The sequence below is a fragment of the Anastrepha obliqua genome, chromosome 1 (assembly GCF_027943255.1).
Source record: "Anastrepha obliqua isolate idAnaObli1 chromosome 1, idAnaObli1_1.0, whole genome shotgun sequence".
In the NCBI taxonomy this organism is placed as follows: Eukaryota; Metazoa; Arthropoda; class Insecta; order Diptera; family Tephritidae; genus Anastrepha; species Anastrepha obliqua.
The window spans coordinates 165,314,681-165,333,311 of NC_072892.1; the positions used below are offsets into that span (position 1 = coordinate 165,314,681).

At 40.6% G+C, this 18,631-nt stretch overlaps 1 protein-coding gene across 1 annotated transcript; it reads right to left on the reverse strand.

The window, feature by feature from the left end:
* Positions 1-4,468: 4,468 nt before the first annotated feature.
* LOC129238298 (facilitated trehalose transporter Tret1-like) lies at positions 4,469-18,235 on the reverse strand. Its single transcript, XM_054873344.1, has 6 exons — positions 18,028-18,235; positions 17,623-17,794; positions 6,375-6,451; positions 5,833-5,994; positions 5,504-5,755; positions 4,469-5,388 (listed from the first exon to the last, which is right to left on the reverse strand). Exons 1-6 carry the CDS (start codon positions 18,233-18,235, stop codon positions 4,469-4,471), a joined length of 1,791 nt encoding a protein of 596 aa, XP_054729319.1.
* Between the last annotated feature and the right edge of the window lie 396 nt (positions 18,236-18,631).

Sequence of the window (18,631 nt, forward strand, 5' to 3'; positions counted from 1 at the left end):
AGTTTTCTTGGCAGTCCACCATACTAAGGCCCCATACAACAATACCGCTCTAACTACTGCCGTGTAGCACCAAAGCATCAGAGAGGGTGATATACCCCCAGTAACGCCCAGCATTCTTTTTCATCCGTACAACGCGTAACTGTCATTTTTCATCCTTTCCTCAACATTGCACTTCCACAGCAATTTACTGTTTAGTATTACTCCGAGGTACCTTGCATGATCTTTGAGAAGTAGTTCGTTGTTGCCTAGCTTCGGGAGGTTCCACGTCGGGACCTTGTACTCCCTGGTAAAAAGTACGATGTCCGTTTTTCCGGCGTTTATCCCTAGCCCTGCGCGAGATGTCCATTGGTGTGCCGTTTTAAGTGTGTTATTCATCACATTACTGATGGTGTCCAGGTACTTTCCCGTAACTACAATAGCTGCGATTTAGATGCGTCGAAACTTTGTATATCCCATTCTATCTTGTTGGTCGTAATTACGTTCGTGGGGATGTCGTGTACAATATCTTCTCTTGGTGCGAGATCTGTAGTGTCCTCACACCCCGCTATTTTTTCGTATTGTTCTTGGCGTAGACGGATTCTTGGATAACAGTTTCCTAAGTCTAGTCACTTCGTTAGTGTCTTCCATACTGCTACAGAAGTCTTTCCAAGATTCTCTCTTGGTACCTCTTTCTTGTTCTTTTGTAGATCCTTATACTCCCTTGGCATACCTATAGAGCTTTGGCGAACCTATAGAATTCATGTGCCTTTGTGCTCCTAATTCCTTGTTCCATTAAAGAGGCTTCATCTTGTGTTTATTACGTGTTGGGAGGCAGGATTTTTGAAGGCTTTGATGAGAGTAGTTGCAAACAATTCAACCCCTTTCTCAAGTGCGACGTGTGACCTGTCTCTCCGGGGTATCATTGGTGTTTTTGTTAGTGTATCCCTATACAAGTCCCAGTTCGTATTCTTATCTAAAGGATATATATTCGTTTCTGAAGGATATATTTTTGAATTTTGAGCGGAATATAACCTGAAGGATTATGTATCTGTGATCAGAGAATGAGTAGGCCCTCAACACTTCCCATTCCTGTACCATAAAATGCTTGCTTGTGTAAAGTGTTAAATCATGTACATTCTTCGAGGCTGGTCCAGCATAAGTTTGTTCCTAATTTCTATAGTTAAATAGTGACTCACCTTGGTCGTTTATGTCTGCACTACCCCAGACCGTGTGATGTGCGTTTGCGTCCGTTCCTACCACCAGAGCGTGATTCTTTCTGGCAGCTGTTTCTACCAGCTTTCGAAGTTCCATCTTCATCATGTGGCACATAACAAGACCCAAAGAGTAACATCTCATCCTTGCAGCTCTCCACCGCCACCACTGTTAGATCGTCTGAAGAGAGATTATAACCAATATAAGGATATATACTTTTTTTAACCTGTAACGCTGTTCTTACCTTATTTTTTCCAATCGGGATGTAGGTTATGTGACTTTAGACCGGAGACTATGTTGCCCGCTGCTATCCATGGTTCCTGGACTAGAGCCACATCGTGGCCGACTCCCTCTATGTTGAGCAGGAGCTCGGCTGAGGCGTTCTTACTTTTGTGGAGGTTTATTTGAAGGACCTTCAGCATCTGGCCTCAGTACCTTCTCGGGATTGGACACTTCCTCCAGCTCACCCTTCTCCACTTTCTGTATATTGAGGGAGGCTTCTAGGATCTCTTCTAAACCGAGATCTTTTTCCACCTCCCCCGCAGCGAGCGTGTTGTGATTGTCATCTGCCGAGTTGCGCTTTTTGAGGCGAAGGTGCACGCTATCAACTCCCCAAGCCATCCTCCCGAATAGCGCGTAAAGCAGGTCCTCTGCCGGCTTGTTGATTTGAATAATGTAGTCTTAGCCTCCATCAGCAGTTGCTGGTTTTGCCACGCTCAACACTTTGTAGTCGTCTGTCGGCACGTCTGAGCTCTGTCTTTGTAGTAGTCGCAGTGCATTTTCCGGTTTTACCACTCGCGGAATGAAAACCTTTGCTTTCTTTATTGAGGGAATGCAGCTGCGATCAACAATTTCTAGTGATGCCCCCTCCCACACCCCTTGAAGCGTTTTTACTGCTTCCTTTAGCCACGTGAGCGTGGGGTCATTCTTACATTTTACATTTGGTGCGTTCGGCTCTGCGTCCATTTTCGTAAACACGGTTTCCAGTAGCTTCATTTCCACTACCTTTCACCGTTCCTGCGACATTCGCCCCAGCTGGTCACTACGGTCAGTGAGTGCCGCTATGAGGTGCCTCTTGGCAATTTCATTGACCGCTGCCGCTGCTTTCGACATCGTAGGCCGTTCGTCTCCCTTTTTCGGTTTAGCCATCTCGTGCCTGTGCTTCTGCTTTATCGATGGCACTGAGGCCTCGCTATCTGCAGAACGCTGCCTCTTGATGGCTAGTTCTTCTTCTATTTTGTTCGCATACTTCGGATTGGAGGCTGCGAACATTGGTTTTGCTGCGTAGAAGGCCCGGCCATTTTTGATCTCCTCTCTGGCTCAAGCCAACCGTTCCACCGCTTGCTTTGTTAGGTCGGACTTGCTGCCAAATCGGTTACAAACTTTGACCGCGGCCTTGTATCGAGCTTTGGCCTTCAGCTTCTCTTTATTGGGCTTGATCCTTGGCCTGTTCTTGCTATCTTGTACCCTGCCGGAGAACGCAGAAGAGCCTCTTCCTCAGCTGTGTTTGTGCTCCCGACGCTTTCGTGGTACGAGTCTTCGTGGACAACGTCACCTCCGCGATGAAGAGCGTTATGTGTGTGTTTGGAAGTAGCATTACGACCACTGTAGCCTGCTCCCGCTACAATGGAAGTTTTGTCGCTTAAGTTGCTTGCTCTAGCAAATGCAAGACACTCACGACACTCACAGAGAAAATGCTCAGCGGTATTCACGTCCTGTAAGGAAGACAAGCAAATTGGGTTCTCAATGAATCCAATGGTGGTCATATGCCCGATCAACCGATGGATTGTGTGCTGTAATAATACTGACCGTCAACCGAACGTTTTTTCTTTCAAGTTTTAGCAGAAAGTTCGACAGTTTGTGGTCCGGCTTGTCACAAAACACTTCGCAGTTCGTCAATTCCACGTCAATTTCATTCCCTTCAACACTGCAGTGTCCTGGAACCCATATAAGTACAACGCGGTCCGTCTTGCAACAGAATTAAGCTTCTCCTTACATTCTTGAACCGGCTTTGACGTTTGCTTTGGGTCCTCCAGAGCCTTTAGTGCAGCCCGACTGTCACCCGACAGGCTGAAATCTCCGGCTTTCCCGCTCCATGTCCTCTGAATTATCTATTCTATTGCTTTCAGGACGGCAAAAATTTCCATTTGGATACCAGTTGCCATTATTCCCATAGCGTAATGATACTTTTTACTATCGTTAAAGTACCATCCGACTCCAGAACCTATTTCAATCTTGGACCCGTCTGTAAAGAAAATATCCGTCAAACTTCTTTGAATGCACTCTGGATTACTGAAACTCTCTTACTATTCGGGAAGTGTTTGAGTATAGTAGCAGCTTCTGTAGGGAGGAGGATGAAAACGCGCCTAGCACTCATGCCTTAGTGGTATAAACACCTGGATGAACATACATATTTTACCAGAAGAGAAAGTAAAGCTGAATAAAATAGGACGAATACTAAAATTTATTGAGTAAGTTGGGCTCAAAGAAATGTTCTATGAAGGAACTACAATATAGTGGTCTTTCATCATTCTCAACTCATCTCATAATTCTGAGCATTTTGGGATATAAATGTATAGATATAGACATTCCTTATGCGAACAATCGGTAATAAAATATCTTTGGACATAAGTGCGTGTGCTTAGAAATATCCGACCTATGACAAGACAATCCGCTGGCTCGTTCTGCATTTTCTATCAAGAGGCTTCCTTCCTAGTAAAGCACGCAGGTATTCGTCGGAACCTTGGACCGTTTGATTTGCCTGCTCTTAAGAAGAAAACTGAATTTCAAGGATAAAATTTCAGTCCGTTTAACCAACAAAAGCAAAGGTTGTATGCGCGCGGAAGAAACTGGAATAAGAGGACCTGCAGAGGTTTCGAACTTTGGATGATTCGCAAGAAGTAGGGCTGCAGGATGAAGGAAATCAAATAAAAAAAATCAAATTCTTTGTCCACTTTTCGTATTATCTCATTTCTAATAGCTTCAATAAAAGTATAATTTTTTCGTATTTATTGTTATTGTTATTAGCGTTATTTTATACATCGAACTTAGATTAGGCATTAACAAGGTTTCCCCTAAATTTATTTAATAAATTTAACTAAAATTTCTTACAGACTAGAAATACTTTAAAGATTACATTAGATATGCGACAAAAATACTTTTGAAGCGATTTGATTCAGGACCCCACACCACACCATCTCACTGATCAACGCCCCTACAATGGACTATCTTACACGGATGTGGATGTCTCGACCCCAGATAATTTTCGCTTAGTAACTCAGTTTGGTTTCTTTCCATTTAGTCTGTCTTGAATTTCCTGAAGACTCAGCCCCTTGGTTTCCATCACCACAAAGAGGGTGAAGAAGAAGGCTGCAACGCAGAAAATGGCAAACAACCAAAATGCGTAGTATGAACCCAAAGCGTTCAGCGGGGGGTACCAACGTGTAACCACGAAAGAAGTAAGAAAGCATATGGATGTCACAATCGAGGAGGCGATTGACTTAACATTCGCTGGGAACGTTTCACCCAGCACCGCCCATGGTAGTGGACCGAATCCGATGCTGTAGACAATATTGAAAAGCACCAATGCAGGTACCGGCAACCAGGTTAAATTACTTGCATCACCCACCACTTGTTGTACATAGAAGAAGGCACCCAATGCTGTCAAGCCGACAAACATTCCAAGCGCCGAAACTAGCAAAATTACTTTGCGACCAAAACGATCAACAAAAAAAGGTGTCAAAGCGGCTGCACCAACTTGAGCGCTACCTACAATAATGCTGGCAATGGCTGAATCCACACTGATGTTGGCACTTTCGAAGATGGATTGACTGTTGAAGAGTACGGCGCTGACACCGCATAATTGCTGGAACATGATCAGACCGGTGGAGATAATCAGAGCTTTACGATTGCCCTTACTCTTAAGAACATCCATAACGGAACCCTTATTGGCTCTGAACTCCTCCACTCCACTCTGTATAATAGCCATTTCATGTTGTAAAATATCAGGGCTTTGACCACGCAAGAATTGCAGGGAATTTAAAGCATCCGCTTTCTGGCCTTTGCCGGCAAGGTAGTGAGGACTCTCAGGCATGAAATAGAAGATGATACCGAAAACAATCGGTACAGCCAAACAGCACCACTGCAAAGTTACATACGAGACATAGGGACCGATGACGTACGTGTATAGAATGCCAGCTATGGAATACGAAAGTGAAACATTTTGATTGTAAGCTCACAAAGTAGCAGTGAGTTTGGAAAATAGATGACATAAATAAATTAGATACATAAATAAGAGATCAGTGACACTCACAAACCACGAAAAGTTTCAACAACGTGCCGATGGCGCCACGTACCGCATCTATTGCAATCTCACCATTATACATAGGTAGCACACTTAAGACAAAACCAGCGCCAAAGCCCTTTACGAGACGACCGACCAGCAACATCCAAACCTCGCTAGCGAGCATCAAAATAACATAGCCGAGAATGAAGAAGATGGAACTAGAAAGAAGTACCCATTTGCGACCAAACCTATCGTTAAGTGGGCTAGCAATGAAGGGTGCTGTGGTAGTGAACAGAAGTGGGTAATAATTAAGAGTTTATGATGTGATTTTGTTGAATTAATTTCGTTTTGCATACCTGCTACAGCACCCAATAAGAAAATGGATGAAATCCATGCATCGTCCACTGTGGTGATGGGATGATCGAGTGGGGAATCTGTAGAGTCCAAGGCTTTTAATTTGGGTCCCACTGGTGACGTCCAACCGATGCAAGTGCCCGCCGCAAAGGCTGATAAATTAGCTACAAAATAGAAAATCAATGCGCTCCCATAAAACAGTTAGGCAAATAATATCAACAATGAGTGCCGCTGAGCTGAAGTGGTCTGTTAAGTTGTGATAGACACGCCGATTTAAAAATTATATTATATTATTCTCAGTTCGTGAGTGAATCGTTGTGATAATTGATTTTTAAATTAATGAATGCAAACAATTTTGTTAAAGTTTGTTAAGAGAGGCGCGAAGTTTTCTCTTATTATGTGTATGAGGGAGTTTAATTTTCAAAGGATATATTTTTCAAAAAATTTTCATGTATTCTCTATTGCTTTTAATATGAATTTTTGCTAATGCCACCCTTGGGAAAGGCGTCAATATTAAAAAAAAGTGAATTTAAATTTTACTCACCCGCAACAGCAACCATGAAAATTCGTACGGTTTTCACCGACTCCATTCTAGTATTGTGTGTTTGTTGTTGTTGCGATCTAATTAGTAGTATAGTTGTAAAGTAGAGAAAAGCTTGATGAAATTTATCATAAAGATATGCGTAAGGTATCGCATTTAATCGTCACACGCAGCCACATTCTTCATTACTCGTTTATGTGAACTTGAAAGGCAAAGATGAAAGCACAAAAACGAAATAAAAGTGGATTAAACACATTTTTTTTATAAAAGAGTACTCAGAGTACTTAGTGATTGGATTGGTGTCTATGTAACGGTGAAGTAATTCTGTAAACAATTCGCTGGTCGACTGCAAAAAGAGCGCGCTTTTACATCCTAAAAAAATATCACTTTTTCTCTGTCGCACAGCTCACTAATACCCTTTTCTTTTTCGTATTTTGTCTAACTGTTTGCTCAAATTAGCTGCCTCCTTAATATCCTGCGCACTCGCACTTTGTGTGAAAACTTGCAACGTCGCACACAGTCGTTCACTATTTCAGTCGAATTTTATTATTTTTGAGCTAGATCTTTTTTTGTTTTACACTCACTGGCAAGAATTACCACAGGAATGATAAATATTTGCCATTCCGGAGACAATTTAAATAATTTTTTTCAATACATTTTATTATCAGTAAAATTGTTATAGTAAACCCATCGAAAATGCGTCGCTGCAGATCAAAATAACTCACAGTGTTTCGAGTAGGGACAAAATTGCCAAAATGTTAAAAAAGTAAAAATCTAGTTTATTCTCTCGCCCCGCCCTCTTCATATGAAATAATATACCTTCCTATACTTCTGCTTGCACTTGGTTTTTGTAGAAATTTATTTGTAATCGCTTTACAAATAACTACTCTGAGCTTTTGATTTACAAAACTCAAATCGGAGTTCAAACACTTGACAATTGTGTCGATCCAAGAGCGATACTTTTTTTCAAAACGCGATCGTTGCGCCATTTGCGTTTTCACCATAATGTACTGAACTTTTCCACTAACAACTTTAATTCTTCTTCTTTGTTCACTTTGAGAGGTTAGAGAAGTTTGCTGACGGCAGTTACGAGAGTCTTTACCAACCAAGCGTTGCAGACATTGCGAAGTAGCTAACGGGCCTTCATTGAAATACAAATTTTTTGCGTCGTAACACTTGTCAGAATAATATATCGAAAAATTAAAACAGGAATATGAAGTGCTTTTTTTAATCCGCTTTTAAAGTTTCGATTTACTTCTGGCGATCGATTCCATCTCACAAACGGTTTTACAGTCATTTGGTGCAATTAGGAATATCTGTTGTATTACTACTTTCCATAAAAGCAAAAGAGCCATTCCGTGTCAAGTAACTCAAGTATTTGGAAAATTTTGCTGAAGTAAACTGAAAAAATTTTAAAACAATTTAATAATTTTGAGATTTATATGGAAATTTACGTATGAAGTGTTTTATAGCCAAATCTCTACAGATCTTTTTAACACTTTTATAAATTCTTTCATTAATTTTTTATGATAAAGCAAATTTTTCTTTTTTGGAAAAATTAAACTAATTAAAATATTTGGAAAATATTTAAAACAGTTAAAAAAATAAAATGGAAAAAAAATTGGAAAAATATTTAATTTTTTCTCCGATAAAAATTGGGAAAAAATAAAATTTTTTGCTCGGGAAAAATTGGAAAAAAATAAAATTTTTTTGTCAAAATTTTTGGGAATATTTTTTTTCTGTCATTTCAGACCTTTAATTTGCAATTGGGAAAATTAAATTTTTTCTCGGATAAAAATTGGAAAAAAATTTACTTTTTTTGTTCGGAAAAAAATTGTAGAAAAATAAATTTTTTAGCTCGAAAAAAAAACTGGAAAAATATTTAGCATTTTGCTCGGGAAAATTTGGAAAAAAATAAAATTTTTTTCTGAAAATTTTTGGAAATATTTTTTTTCTGCCATTTCAGACATATAATTGGCAATAGGAAAAATTATAATTTTTTCTCGGATAAAAATTGGAAAAAACTTAATTTTTTTGCGCGGAAAAAAATTGGAAAAAAATTTAATATATTTTTGTCGAAAATTTTTGGGAATATGTTTTTTCTGCCATTTCAGATATTTAATTGGCAATGGTTGGTGGGAATTGTTACTAATGTTTTAAGAAAGAAACTCTGATAATAAATAGTTTTAACAGTGCATAATCATGCAAGTCTTTATTGTCGCCAAAATCGCATAATTTTAGGCAATTTTATTAACTTTGTACGTGCTTGCAGTTAACCAATTTCGCCCATTTGTGTGTCTTATACTAAACTAAATATGTCTGTCGAATTTTATCAAAATCGGACGAGATTTTTTTTTTCCGCCCACAAGACTAGAGGGCGTGGAGATTAATCCTTCTTAACCATATTCATATTTCGCCTTTCTCTATTGAAATCTACTCATTTGCTAAGTTTCAGCGAGATCGCAATATGTTTACGAGGGGTGCCTTTTATTTGGCAGGATTTGGCAACCCTGGTGTTGCAATCTGGCAACTGACAGCTGTATCGCAAAGTTTGACATATTTGGCTTTTACGTACTCAGAACGTTTTGAAATACCAGCGCTATTTGTGTTGTCTACAGTAACTTAAAGAATTCATCTCGGTCCAAAAATGGAATTAAATCGTGAACATTTTCGTACGATTATTTTTTACAAGTTTCGACGTGTATTAACTCAGCAACATTGTATGGATGAACTTAATTCATTTTTTGGCGATGAAGCTCCATCAAGGACCAGTGTATATCGATGGTATGGTGAATTCAATCGTGGTCGTAGTTCACTCCAAGACGAATTTCGTGAAGGTCGTCCAAAATGAGTTGTTGTTCCGAAAATCATTGATGCTGTGGGCGAACTGATATTGCAAGATCGTCATGTGACCTATCGTGAGATTGAGACAATCTTAGGCATTAGTGGGACCAGCATACATTCAATATTGCATAAACATTTGACTGTCAAAAAAATTTGTTCGCGTTGGATCCCACACAATTTGTCAATCGCTCAAAAAAAGGCTCGTGTCGATTGGTCTAAGGAAATGCTCAAAAAATACGATCGCGGGGCTTCGAAACACGTCTATGACATCGTGACAGGTGATGAATCATGAATTTACGCGTATGAGCCCGAAAATAAACAGCAGTCGACTGTATGGGTGTTTCAAGATGAGCCGAATCCAACAAAAGTTGTTCGCGCACGAAGCGCTTCCAAGCAAATGGTCGCCTGTTTTTTCGGAAAAACTGGACATGTCACAACCGTACCACTAGCACAACGCAGAACAGTAAATTCTGAGTGGTACACAACCATTTGTGTGCCAGTTGTCTTCCAAGAAATTAGGAAAACCAATCGCCAAAGACGGATCACTCTTCACCAGGACAATGCGAGCTCTCACACATCGGCTCAAACAACTGCATTTTTGAGCACCCAAAACATCGAATTAATGGGTCATCCGCCGTATAGTCCTGACTTGGCACCGAATGACTTCTTTTTATTCCCGTACGTAAAAAGCAAACTGAGAGGTCAACGTTTTTCGACACCTGAAGAAGCGGTTGCGGCATTCAGAATGCATGTTTTGGAGGTACCTCATTCAGAGTGGCAAAAGTGCTTCGACAATTGGTTCAAACGCATGCAAAAGTGTATAGATCTTCATGGAGAATATTTTGAAAAACAATAAAGTGATTTTCGATTATTAAAATTTGTTTTTGTTCTCTAATCCCGAAATATAAAAGGCACCCCTCGTACTATTTCTGTTAACAGTTTATATGGAATCGCTACCCTGTGCGACGCTTTCGTTCACTTAAAATAGTTTTTAATACGATCTCCTTATAAATAATCTTCAAGAGTGCATAAGTATTATAAAGAGTTAGTTGTCGGCGCACAGTTATTACACGACATAGCATACAAAAAAAAGGTAGGTACGTCAAGTTCGCTTCCGCTGAAATTAACGCGAGTATGATAAAATGTGCTCTCAGAATGCAGCTGGGTACAGTGATGCCAAACCGAGGGAATTTCCCCCTTTTGTGGTCATTTTGAATAAGAACTTAGCTAAAAGGGGAAAAGTACTTGTGGAACAAAAAATAAGGAATTTTGAAAATGTTTTTCTTTTTCTTGGCTCAGTTGCACAATGCAAAAAAAGACAATCATACTGTTAAAGAAATTTCTCTTGAGTATAAAAATACACTTGTTTCAGTTAATGAAAATAAATCTAAATTCTAAATTAAATCTAATTTTTGGTCAAAATGAGCGAATTCGGAGTCCGTTCGTTTAGACTTATACAAGTAAAAATACTTAACCCACCCTTTGGTGGGATTGGGCACTTACGCTTAAATTTTTCAATAGAACATACATAGAACGCCATTGAGCATTAGAGATATCAACAGCGAAAGATGTAGGTAGGTAGGTATAGTGGTTGTCGGTCGACACACATAGGCCCTGCTGTAGTTCTATTGTGATATCACCTGGGCTGTCCCCTCTCCTCACTCTACATTGTCCTCATTGAACCAACCTTGTGGCTTTTATATGTCTAACAAGGCTTGTTATTTTTAAATTGGCTACTTCTGCCAAGTTATTCAGGGAACTTTTTCCTAAAATATTGAACTTTCTTCTATCCAGAGCCCTGCACCCGCATGGAAAGTGTTCTATAGTTACTTCTTCTTCAATGTCGTTACAGCTTCTGCAATAGTCGTTATAGGGTGCTTCCAAACTACTGGCATGCCTGCCAATCAGCCTTCTCATGTTTTTCCTGTTTAGTTTCAACAGTCGGTTTATGCGGCCCATGTTCCATTCCGGCCACGTCATTCTACATACTAGTTGCACAGAGACTGAGACCATAGCCTTTTGACAGCACCGATAGTGTGTTTATCTATAATCATTTTACAATTTGCTAAAAGTATAGGTAGATATGTTCGCTTTGTCTGGTTAGATCGGTAATGTGGTACCAAATCGCGCTAGTTGATCTGCTTTGCAGTTGCCTGCTAAATCTGTGTGACCCGGCACCCAGAGCAGGTTTATAACTGTGTAAGAGCAAGTACTGTGATAGTTCTGTCAAAACGTCGATACATTCTTTTACTGTCTTCGATTTAATATTCGGCGATTTTATAGCTTTCAGGACCGATTAGCTATCTGAATATATATATATATATATATATATATATAATTCAGACAGTCAACCGAATTTTAAAAACCACCAAAGAAAATGCAATGGATACAGGGAACTTATTTGGATTACTGACAGCTAGGAATAGAGCAGTAATAATGGACTTGGACAATATCATTTACTCTATAGGTTTAGGAGAAATAAACATTGTTAACCCAGTCCTTCTGGACTCAATTGAAACTTAAAAATGATTGATCACTGAGTACAGCGTTAACGTTAGCATAACCGATATCATAAGTAATTCTAAGTTATTATATTAAGTTCCCAAAAATTAAGGAAATTTGCAGTTTAGTTAGGATATCTTCAGTGGCACACAACGAAACGACAATATTTTTGGAAACCAACGCAATTGCAGACTGCGGAAGCTCAGCATTTCCCATCACCAATTGCACGGTAGCATCAACTGCTAGTTTTTGTAAAATCAAAGCAGATGCCACATGCGTACAACAGCTGTTTAATAACCACAAGGCATCGTGTAAAACCGTGTTCAGCCAACTCAATCCAGTAATTGAAGTTGACAGTGGTCTCATCATCATAAATGACCAAACTGTCGAAGTCCGAGAGGCAAACGCTTATTCAGTCACTATAAGTGGTACTTTTATAATGACCTTCGAAAAAGAAGTCAGCATAAATGATACGGTATTTGTTAACTACAAGGCGATGGCAAAGCTTCACCCTGGAGTCCCTTCGACGCAGTTCGTCAATATAACAGAACACTTGGAACTCCTTAGCTTGCAGTTTTGACGTGATAACGTCTTATAATTCGATTTAGCCGGCTGCACGCACGAAAAAATGTGTCGTTACCTTGCTCATTTGTCGTTACCTTGCTCATTTGTCGTTACCTTGCTCGTTTGTCGTTACCTTGCTCATTGTCGTTACCTTGCTTGAACTGCAAGCGAGAGCTCGGAACGAACGACAAAGAGCACAATCTACCACCGCGTTCGTCAACGTTCGACATCTGGCTCTGTCCTACTTGAGTGAGCATATATATGTATGTATATGCGCATATGTAGGTATATAAATTCACATATTTGTATTTGCATATGCCTTCTTCCTGTGTGCATGGTAACGAACCATTTCTCTGTTGAGAATAGGAGATGATAGGAAAAGTAGGAAATGAAAGGGGGTATTTCGAGTTTAAAGTGTCTTGAAAAAGGCAAATGGATGATGGTGCCTCTTAGTGTTGTTGACTTATTAACGTCTGATGCACAATCGAAATTGAAGATATCTTTCATGAATTTGATAAATGTTTCGTCATTTTGCACGTTTGTGTAAATGTAACTTGACCTATTCCATTGCAATTCCATTTACCTCCTCCTCTATATACATACAAAATATCTATCAAACAAATAAAATTAATATTGTGTTTTGAAAATTGCAACCATTCCATCAATATTTTCTTATGACGTTGTCACTTTAAACTATCGTCAGTAAACCGACTTTACAGACAACCTCTTTTGTTACATAAAGTCAGTCTTAAAAACCTTGGGCGCATCGAAAAATTGCATCAGACAATCCAAACACGGTCGACTCAATCAATAGTGATATTACTGGCTATAGTAATCACGATTATTGCAATATTTATTTACAAAAAATGGAGAGCATGTAGAACTAACAGAAAGGAGAGCAAGTAGAACAACAACAACGTCAGCGCGAGCTACACCGTCGCCGAATTGTGCCAAGAATAGGGACATATAAGTAGGTGAAATTATTTTTAAGTCTTTAGTTGTAATTACCTCTTTAATAAACCAACATCGCATAGCGCTTAAAAAATAACTTGGTGTTTTCAATGAGCACATAGTGCTCCATACCAGCAAACCATAATTTACACATTTTTTGTGTGTTTGGCCGAGCTCCTCCTCCAATTTGTGGTGTGCGTCTTGATGTTGTTCCACAAATGGAGGTGCCTACAGTTTCAAGCCGACTCCGAACGGCAGATATTTTTTATGAGGAGCTTTTTCATGGCAGAAATACACTCGGAGGTTTGCCATTACTTGCCGAGGGGCGGCCGCTATTAGAAAAAACTTCTTCTTAATTTTTTGATCTTTCACCGAGATTCGAGCCGACGTTCTCTCTCTGAATTCCGAATGGTAGTCACGCACCAACCCATTCGGCCACTGCGGCCGCCGAATCTGAATATAGGTATGCTTATATATTTTGTGGTGAGCACACTTTTATTTAGGGCGATCAGGCCTTCCCCGACAGCCAGTATTTCAACTGAAATACAGCGATCTGGTAACGGGAAAGAGATGTTGGCATTAATTTCCTCAAAGTGAAGGCCTCCGCCTACTTGTTCGTTTAGCTTGGAACCATCAGTATATATACTGATTCCGCTTCTATTGTCCATTACCCCATTGTCCTAATCTTCTCTCGTTGAAAAAGTTGTGGTAAAGGATGTGTTTACATCTCTACTGAGTTATAAAAGCCCGTTGTTTGATGTAAGAAGGGGTATTTGTCTAATATTCTTGCTAGATTCCTTCTGTTAGTGGCTAAGTTAGAAGATTCTCTTAACCTAAGTGCCGATTGCGCCGCCAGCTGTTTGCTGTAGGTCTCAATCGGTTATAAGTGCAGCATGACATTCATCGTTGCTGTAGGCATAGTCTTTAGTGCCCCGCACCCCTTTTAAGACTTTCTAAGCGTTTTACTGTTGTTCTTTTCTCCAGTGTTGGCCACCAAACTAAGACACCGTATGCCAATTAGCCCTTACCACTGCTGTATATAACCAGTGTACTATTTTTGGGGTTAGGTCCCATTTTGCTCCCACAATTCTTTTGCATGTATAGAGTGCTGATCCTTGATCCGACCTATAACCTCACACCATATTAAAACTCCATTTTCAAATGCTTAATTATTAAAGAGTAACGAACACTTGAACATGAAGTCCTACCTTAGCTAGCTACCTCTCACCTCCGTGCAGAGTTAAAACTGTGGTACCTATTACCAGTCGGCACCCTCGTGGAGGGTTCAGTGGACCTACAAACTCTTTGCCACGCAAGGCATTTTTTGTAACAACTTTAGCATCATAAGACAAGTTGCAATTTAGCACACGATTTACTCGCACAGTCCCAAAATTGTAAATACTGCGGACCCGAAGGTAGACAACCAAGTTGAGCGAAATGTACAAAATATCAAAATAGATAATATGATTGATGTTGTCCGGAACTTCTTCAGAAAGTCTTACAACGACATTTGTTGCAACGCCAACGTCAGGAGTATTTTCAAGTATGACGTTATCTTCAGCGCCTGAATAAATTCCGAAATCATATGAGAAGCCGGTCGAATCGTTTGTTCCTTATTAACGAAGTTTTGTAGATATAGATTAATGGGTTGTGTTGCCTTGCTTTTTTGTCGAACACATTTGCTCATCAATGCAAAGCCTTTCTTTAAAGTTATTGATGAGTGTTCTCACTTTAAATAATCCATTGTAACCAGGCTGATCTTTAGGAATGGCGGACGAGTTATCATTAAAATACAGTCGTTTATGAAATTCATTAAATCGAGTCATCGTATTCCTTACATAAAAAACACATAATTGAACAAAACATAAATGAACATAATTCCAATTAATTTAAAAAATGCAGCCCTTCTTTCACGAAACGCGCTTCGACATCCTTTTGACGAGCATATAAACTCACTTGCTCGGCCAAGGACTAAATACAAAAAAACATATATGAAGTTTTCAAGCAAGTGAGACATTACTAAGTTTAGGTTAGGTTAGCCTGGTTGGCAATAAGCCTCGCATAGACCTTTTGGTCTCTAGCGATCCCAGATGGAGACCGACCTCTATGAATACCGAAAGTAGACATCATATAGGATGTCCGCGCTTTTAGCGAATCTAAGCAGAGCTGGGTGATCCGCTTTTGAAACGTCCTCCATACCCTGAAACAATGGGGCTCCCAGTCATTTTAAGCGCGTTTTAATAATGCCGGACAGACGCACAGAATGTGTTCTAATGTTTCCTCAACATCCTCTCTCTAATTCCTGCATTTGTCCCTGTTAGTAATCCCTATCTTGTACGCCTGTGCCGCCAATAGATTATGACCTGTTAGCATAACTGTGATAGTTCTGCAGTCCTTTCGCAAGAGCGTAAGTACGAATTGAGTAAGTTTTTTATCATTAGTTCTACACATGACTTTTGCTGTTTGGCATGTAGTCAGATTAGTCCACCTGGCTTCCACTCGCCTTTTCATGTGGTCGTCCATTTCAGTATATTGTATTTAGCGGTTTTGGTATGTCGTTCTCTTATTCTTGTAGTCTAACAGCACTTTTTGCTATCTCATCTATTATTTCGTTCCCCATAACGCCTTTGTGACCAGGCACCCAATAGATATGCAGCCTACTGTTTACGGCTAGCCTTTCTATGGCCTCCCTGCTCCGTCGAACATTTTTGGACTTAATACAATATGAGCTTATTGCTTTTATTGCTGCTTGACTGTCCACGTATATATTAATTGTTGAGTTCTTTCTTGTTCTAGTGTAGGCTAGCTCCGCGACTTTCCCAACAGTAAAAACTTCCGCTTGGAAAATACTGCTGTGGTCTGGCAGCTTGATAGGCCGCCTTATCCCTAAGTAAATACCTGCTCCCACTCCGTCTGAAGTTTTGAAGCCGTCGGTATAGATGTGAAAAGTTCTATGGCCAGGCTTCATGCCTTTGTGCCATCTCTCCCCTTCAAACCGAAGGTTCTGCAGATGAATACTCCAGCAGCCAGTAACCTGCTCGCGGATTTCGCTGCCAAGTTTTCCGCCATAAGGTCAAAAGGTGGCATGCTGAGTATCATTTCCAGCGCCGCCGTTGGAGTGGTTTTCATCGTTCCTGTTATGCACAGAACAGCGAGTCGTTGAATCTTTCTAGTGGCATTAAGTATGTCAGTTTTCTTGGCAGTCCACCATACTAAGGCCCCATACAACAATACCGCTCTAACTACTGCCGTGTAGCACCAAAGCATCAGAGAGGGTGATATACCCCCAGTAACGCCCAGCATTCTTTTTCATCCGTACAACGCGTAACTGTCATTTTTCATCCTTTCCTCAACATTGCACTTCCACAGCAATTTACTGTTTAGTATTACTCCGAGGTACCTTGCATGATCTTTGAGAAGTAGTTCGTTGTTGCCTAGCTTCGGGAGGTTCCACGTCGGGACCTTGTACTCCCTGGTAAAAAGTACGATGTCCGTTTTTCCGGCGTTTATCCCTAGCCCTGCGCGAGATGTCCATTGGTGTGCCGTTTTAAGTGTGTTATTCATCACATTACTGATGGTGTCCAGGTACTTTCCCGTAACTACAATAGCTGCGATTTAGATGCGTCGAAACTTTGTATATCCCATTCTATCTTGTTGGTCGTAATTACGTTCGTGGGGATGTCGTGTACAATATCTTCTCTTGGTGCGAGATCTGTAGTGTCCTCACACCCCGCTATTTTTTCGTATTGTTCTTGGCGTAGACGGATTCTTGGATAACAGTTTCCTAAGTCTAGTCACTTCGTTAGTGTCTTCCATACTGCTACAGAAGTCTTTCCAAGATTCTCTCTTGGTACCTCTTTCTTGTTCTTTTGTAGATCCTTATACTCCCTTGGCATACCTATAGAACTTTGGCGAACCTATAGAATTCATGTGCCTTTGTGCTCCTAATTCCTTGTTCCACCAAAGAGGCTTCATCTTGTGTTTATTACGTGTTGGGAGGCAGGATTTTTTGAAGGCTTTGATGAGAGTAGTTGCAAACAATTCAACCCCTTTCTCAAGTGCGACGTGTGACCTGTCTCTCCGGGGTATCATTGGTGTTTTTGTTAGTGTATCCATATACAAGTCCCAGTTCGTATTCTTATCTAAAGGATATATATTCGTTTCTGAAGGATTTTTTTTTTGAATTTTGAGCGGAATATAACCTGAAAGATTATGTATCTGTGATCAGAGAATGAGTAGGCCCTCAACACTTCCCATTCCTGTACCATAAAATGCTTGCTTGTGTAAAGTGTTAAATCATGTACATTCTTCGAGGCTGGTCCAGCATAAGTTGGTTCCTAACTTCTATAGTTAAATAGTGACTCACCTTGGTCGTTTATGTCTGCACTACCCCAGAGCGTGTGATGTGCGTTTGCGTCCGTTCCTACCACCAGAGCGTGATTCTTTCTGGCAGCTGTTTCTACCAGCTTTCGAAGTTCCATCTTCATCATGTGGCACATAACAAGACCCAAAGAGTAACATCTCATCCTTGCAGCCCTCCACCGCCACCACTGTTAGATCGTCTGAAGAGAGATTATAACCAATATAAGGATATATACTTTTTTTAACCTGTAACGCTGTTCTTACCATATTTTTTCCAATCGGGATGTAGGTTATGTGACTTTAGACCGGAGACTATGTTGCCCGCTGCTATCCATGGTTCCTGGACTAGAGCTACATCGTGGCCGACTCCCTCTATGTTGAGCAGGAGCTCGGCTGAGGCGTTCTTACTTTTGTGGAGGTTTATTTCAAGGACCTTCAGCATCTGGCCTCAGTACCTTCTCGGGGTTGGACACTTCCTCCAGCTCACCCTTCTCCACTTTCTGTATATTGAGGGAGGCTTCTAGGATCTCTTCTAAACCGAGATCCTTTTCCACCTCCCCCGCAGCGAGCGTGTTGTGATTGTCATCTGCCGAGTTGCGCTTTTTGAGGCGAAGGTGCACGCTATCAACTCCCCAAGCCATCCTCCCGAATAGCGCGTAAAGCAGGTCCTCTGCCGGCTTGTTGATTTGGATAATGTAGTCTTAGCCTCCATCAGCAGTTGCTGGTTTTGCCATGCTCAACACTTTGCAGTCGTCTGTCGGCACGGCTGTGCTCTGTCTTTGTAGTAGTCGCAGTGCATTTTCCGGTTTTACCACTCACGGAATGAAAACTTTTGCTTTCTTTATTGAGGGAATGCAGCTGCGATCAACAATTTCTAGTGATGCCCCCTCCCACACCCCTTGAAGCGTTTTTACTGCTTCCTTTAGCCACGTGAGCGTGGGGTCATTCTTACATTTTACATTTGGTGCGTTCGGCTCTGCGTCCATTTTCGTAAACACGGTTTCCAGTAGCTTCATTTCCACTACCTTTCACCGTTC

Coding starts and splice junctions, on each gene's coding strand:
- LOC129238298 (XM_054873344.1), bottom strand. CDS start 18,235: ATGGCTTGGGGAGTTGATAGCGTGCACCTTCGCCTCAAAAAGCGCAAC. Junction 5,756..5,832: donor CTTATTGGGTGCTGTAGCAG/GTATGCAAAACG, acceptor TCACTACCACAG/CACCCTTCATTGCTAGCCCA. Junction 5,389..5,503: donor GTTGAAACTTTTCGTGGTTT/GTGAGTGTCACT, acceptor CGTATTCCATAG/CTGGCATTCTATACACGTAC.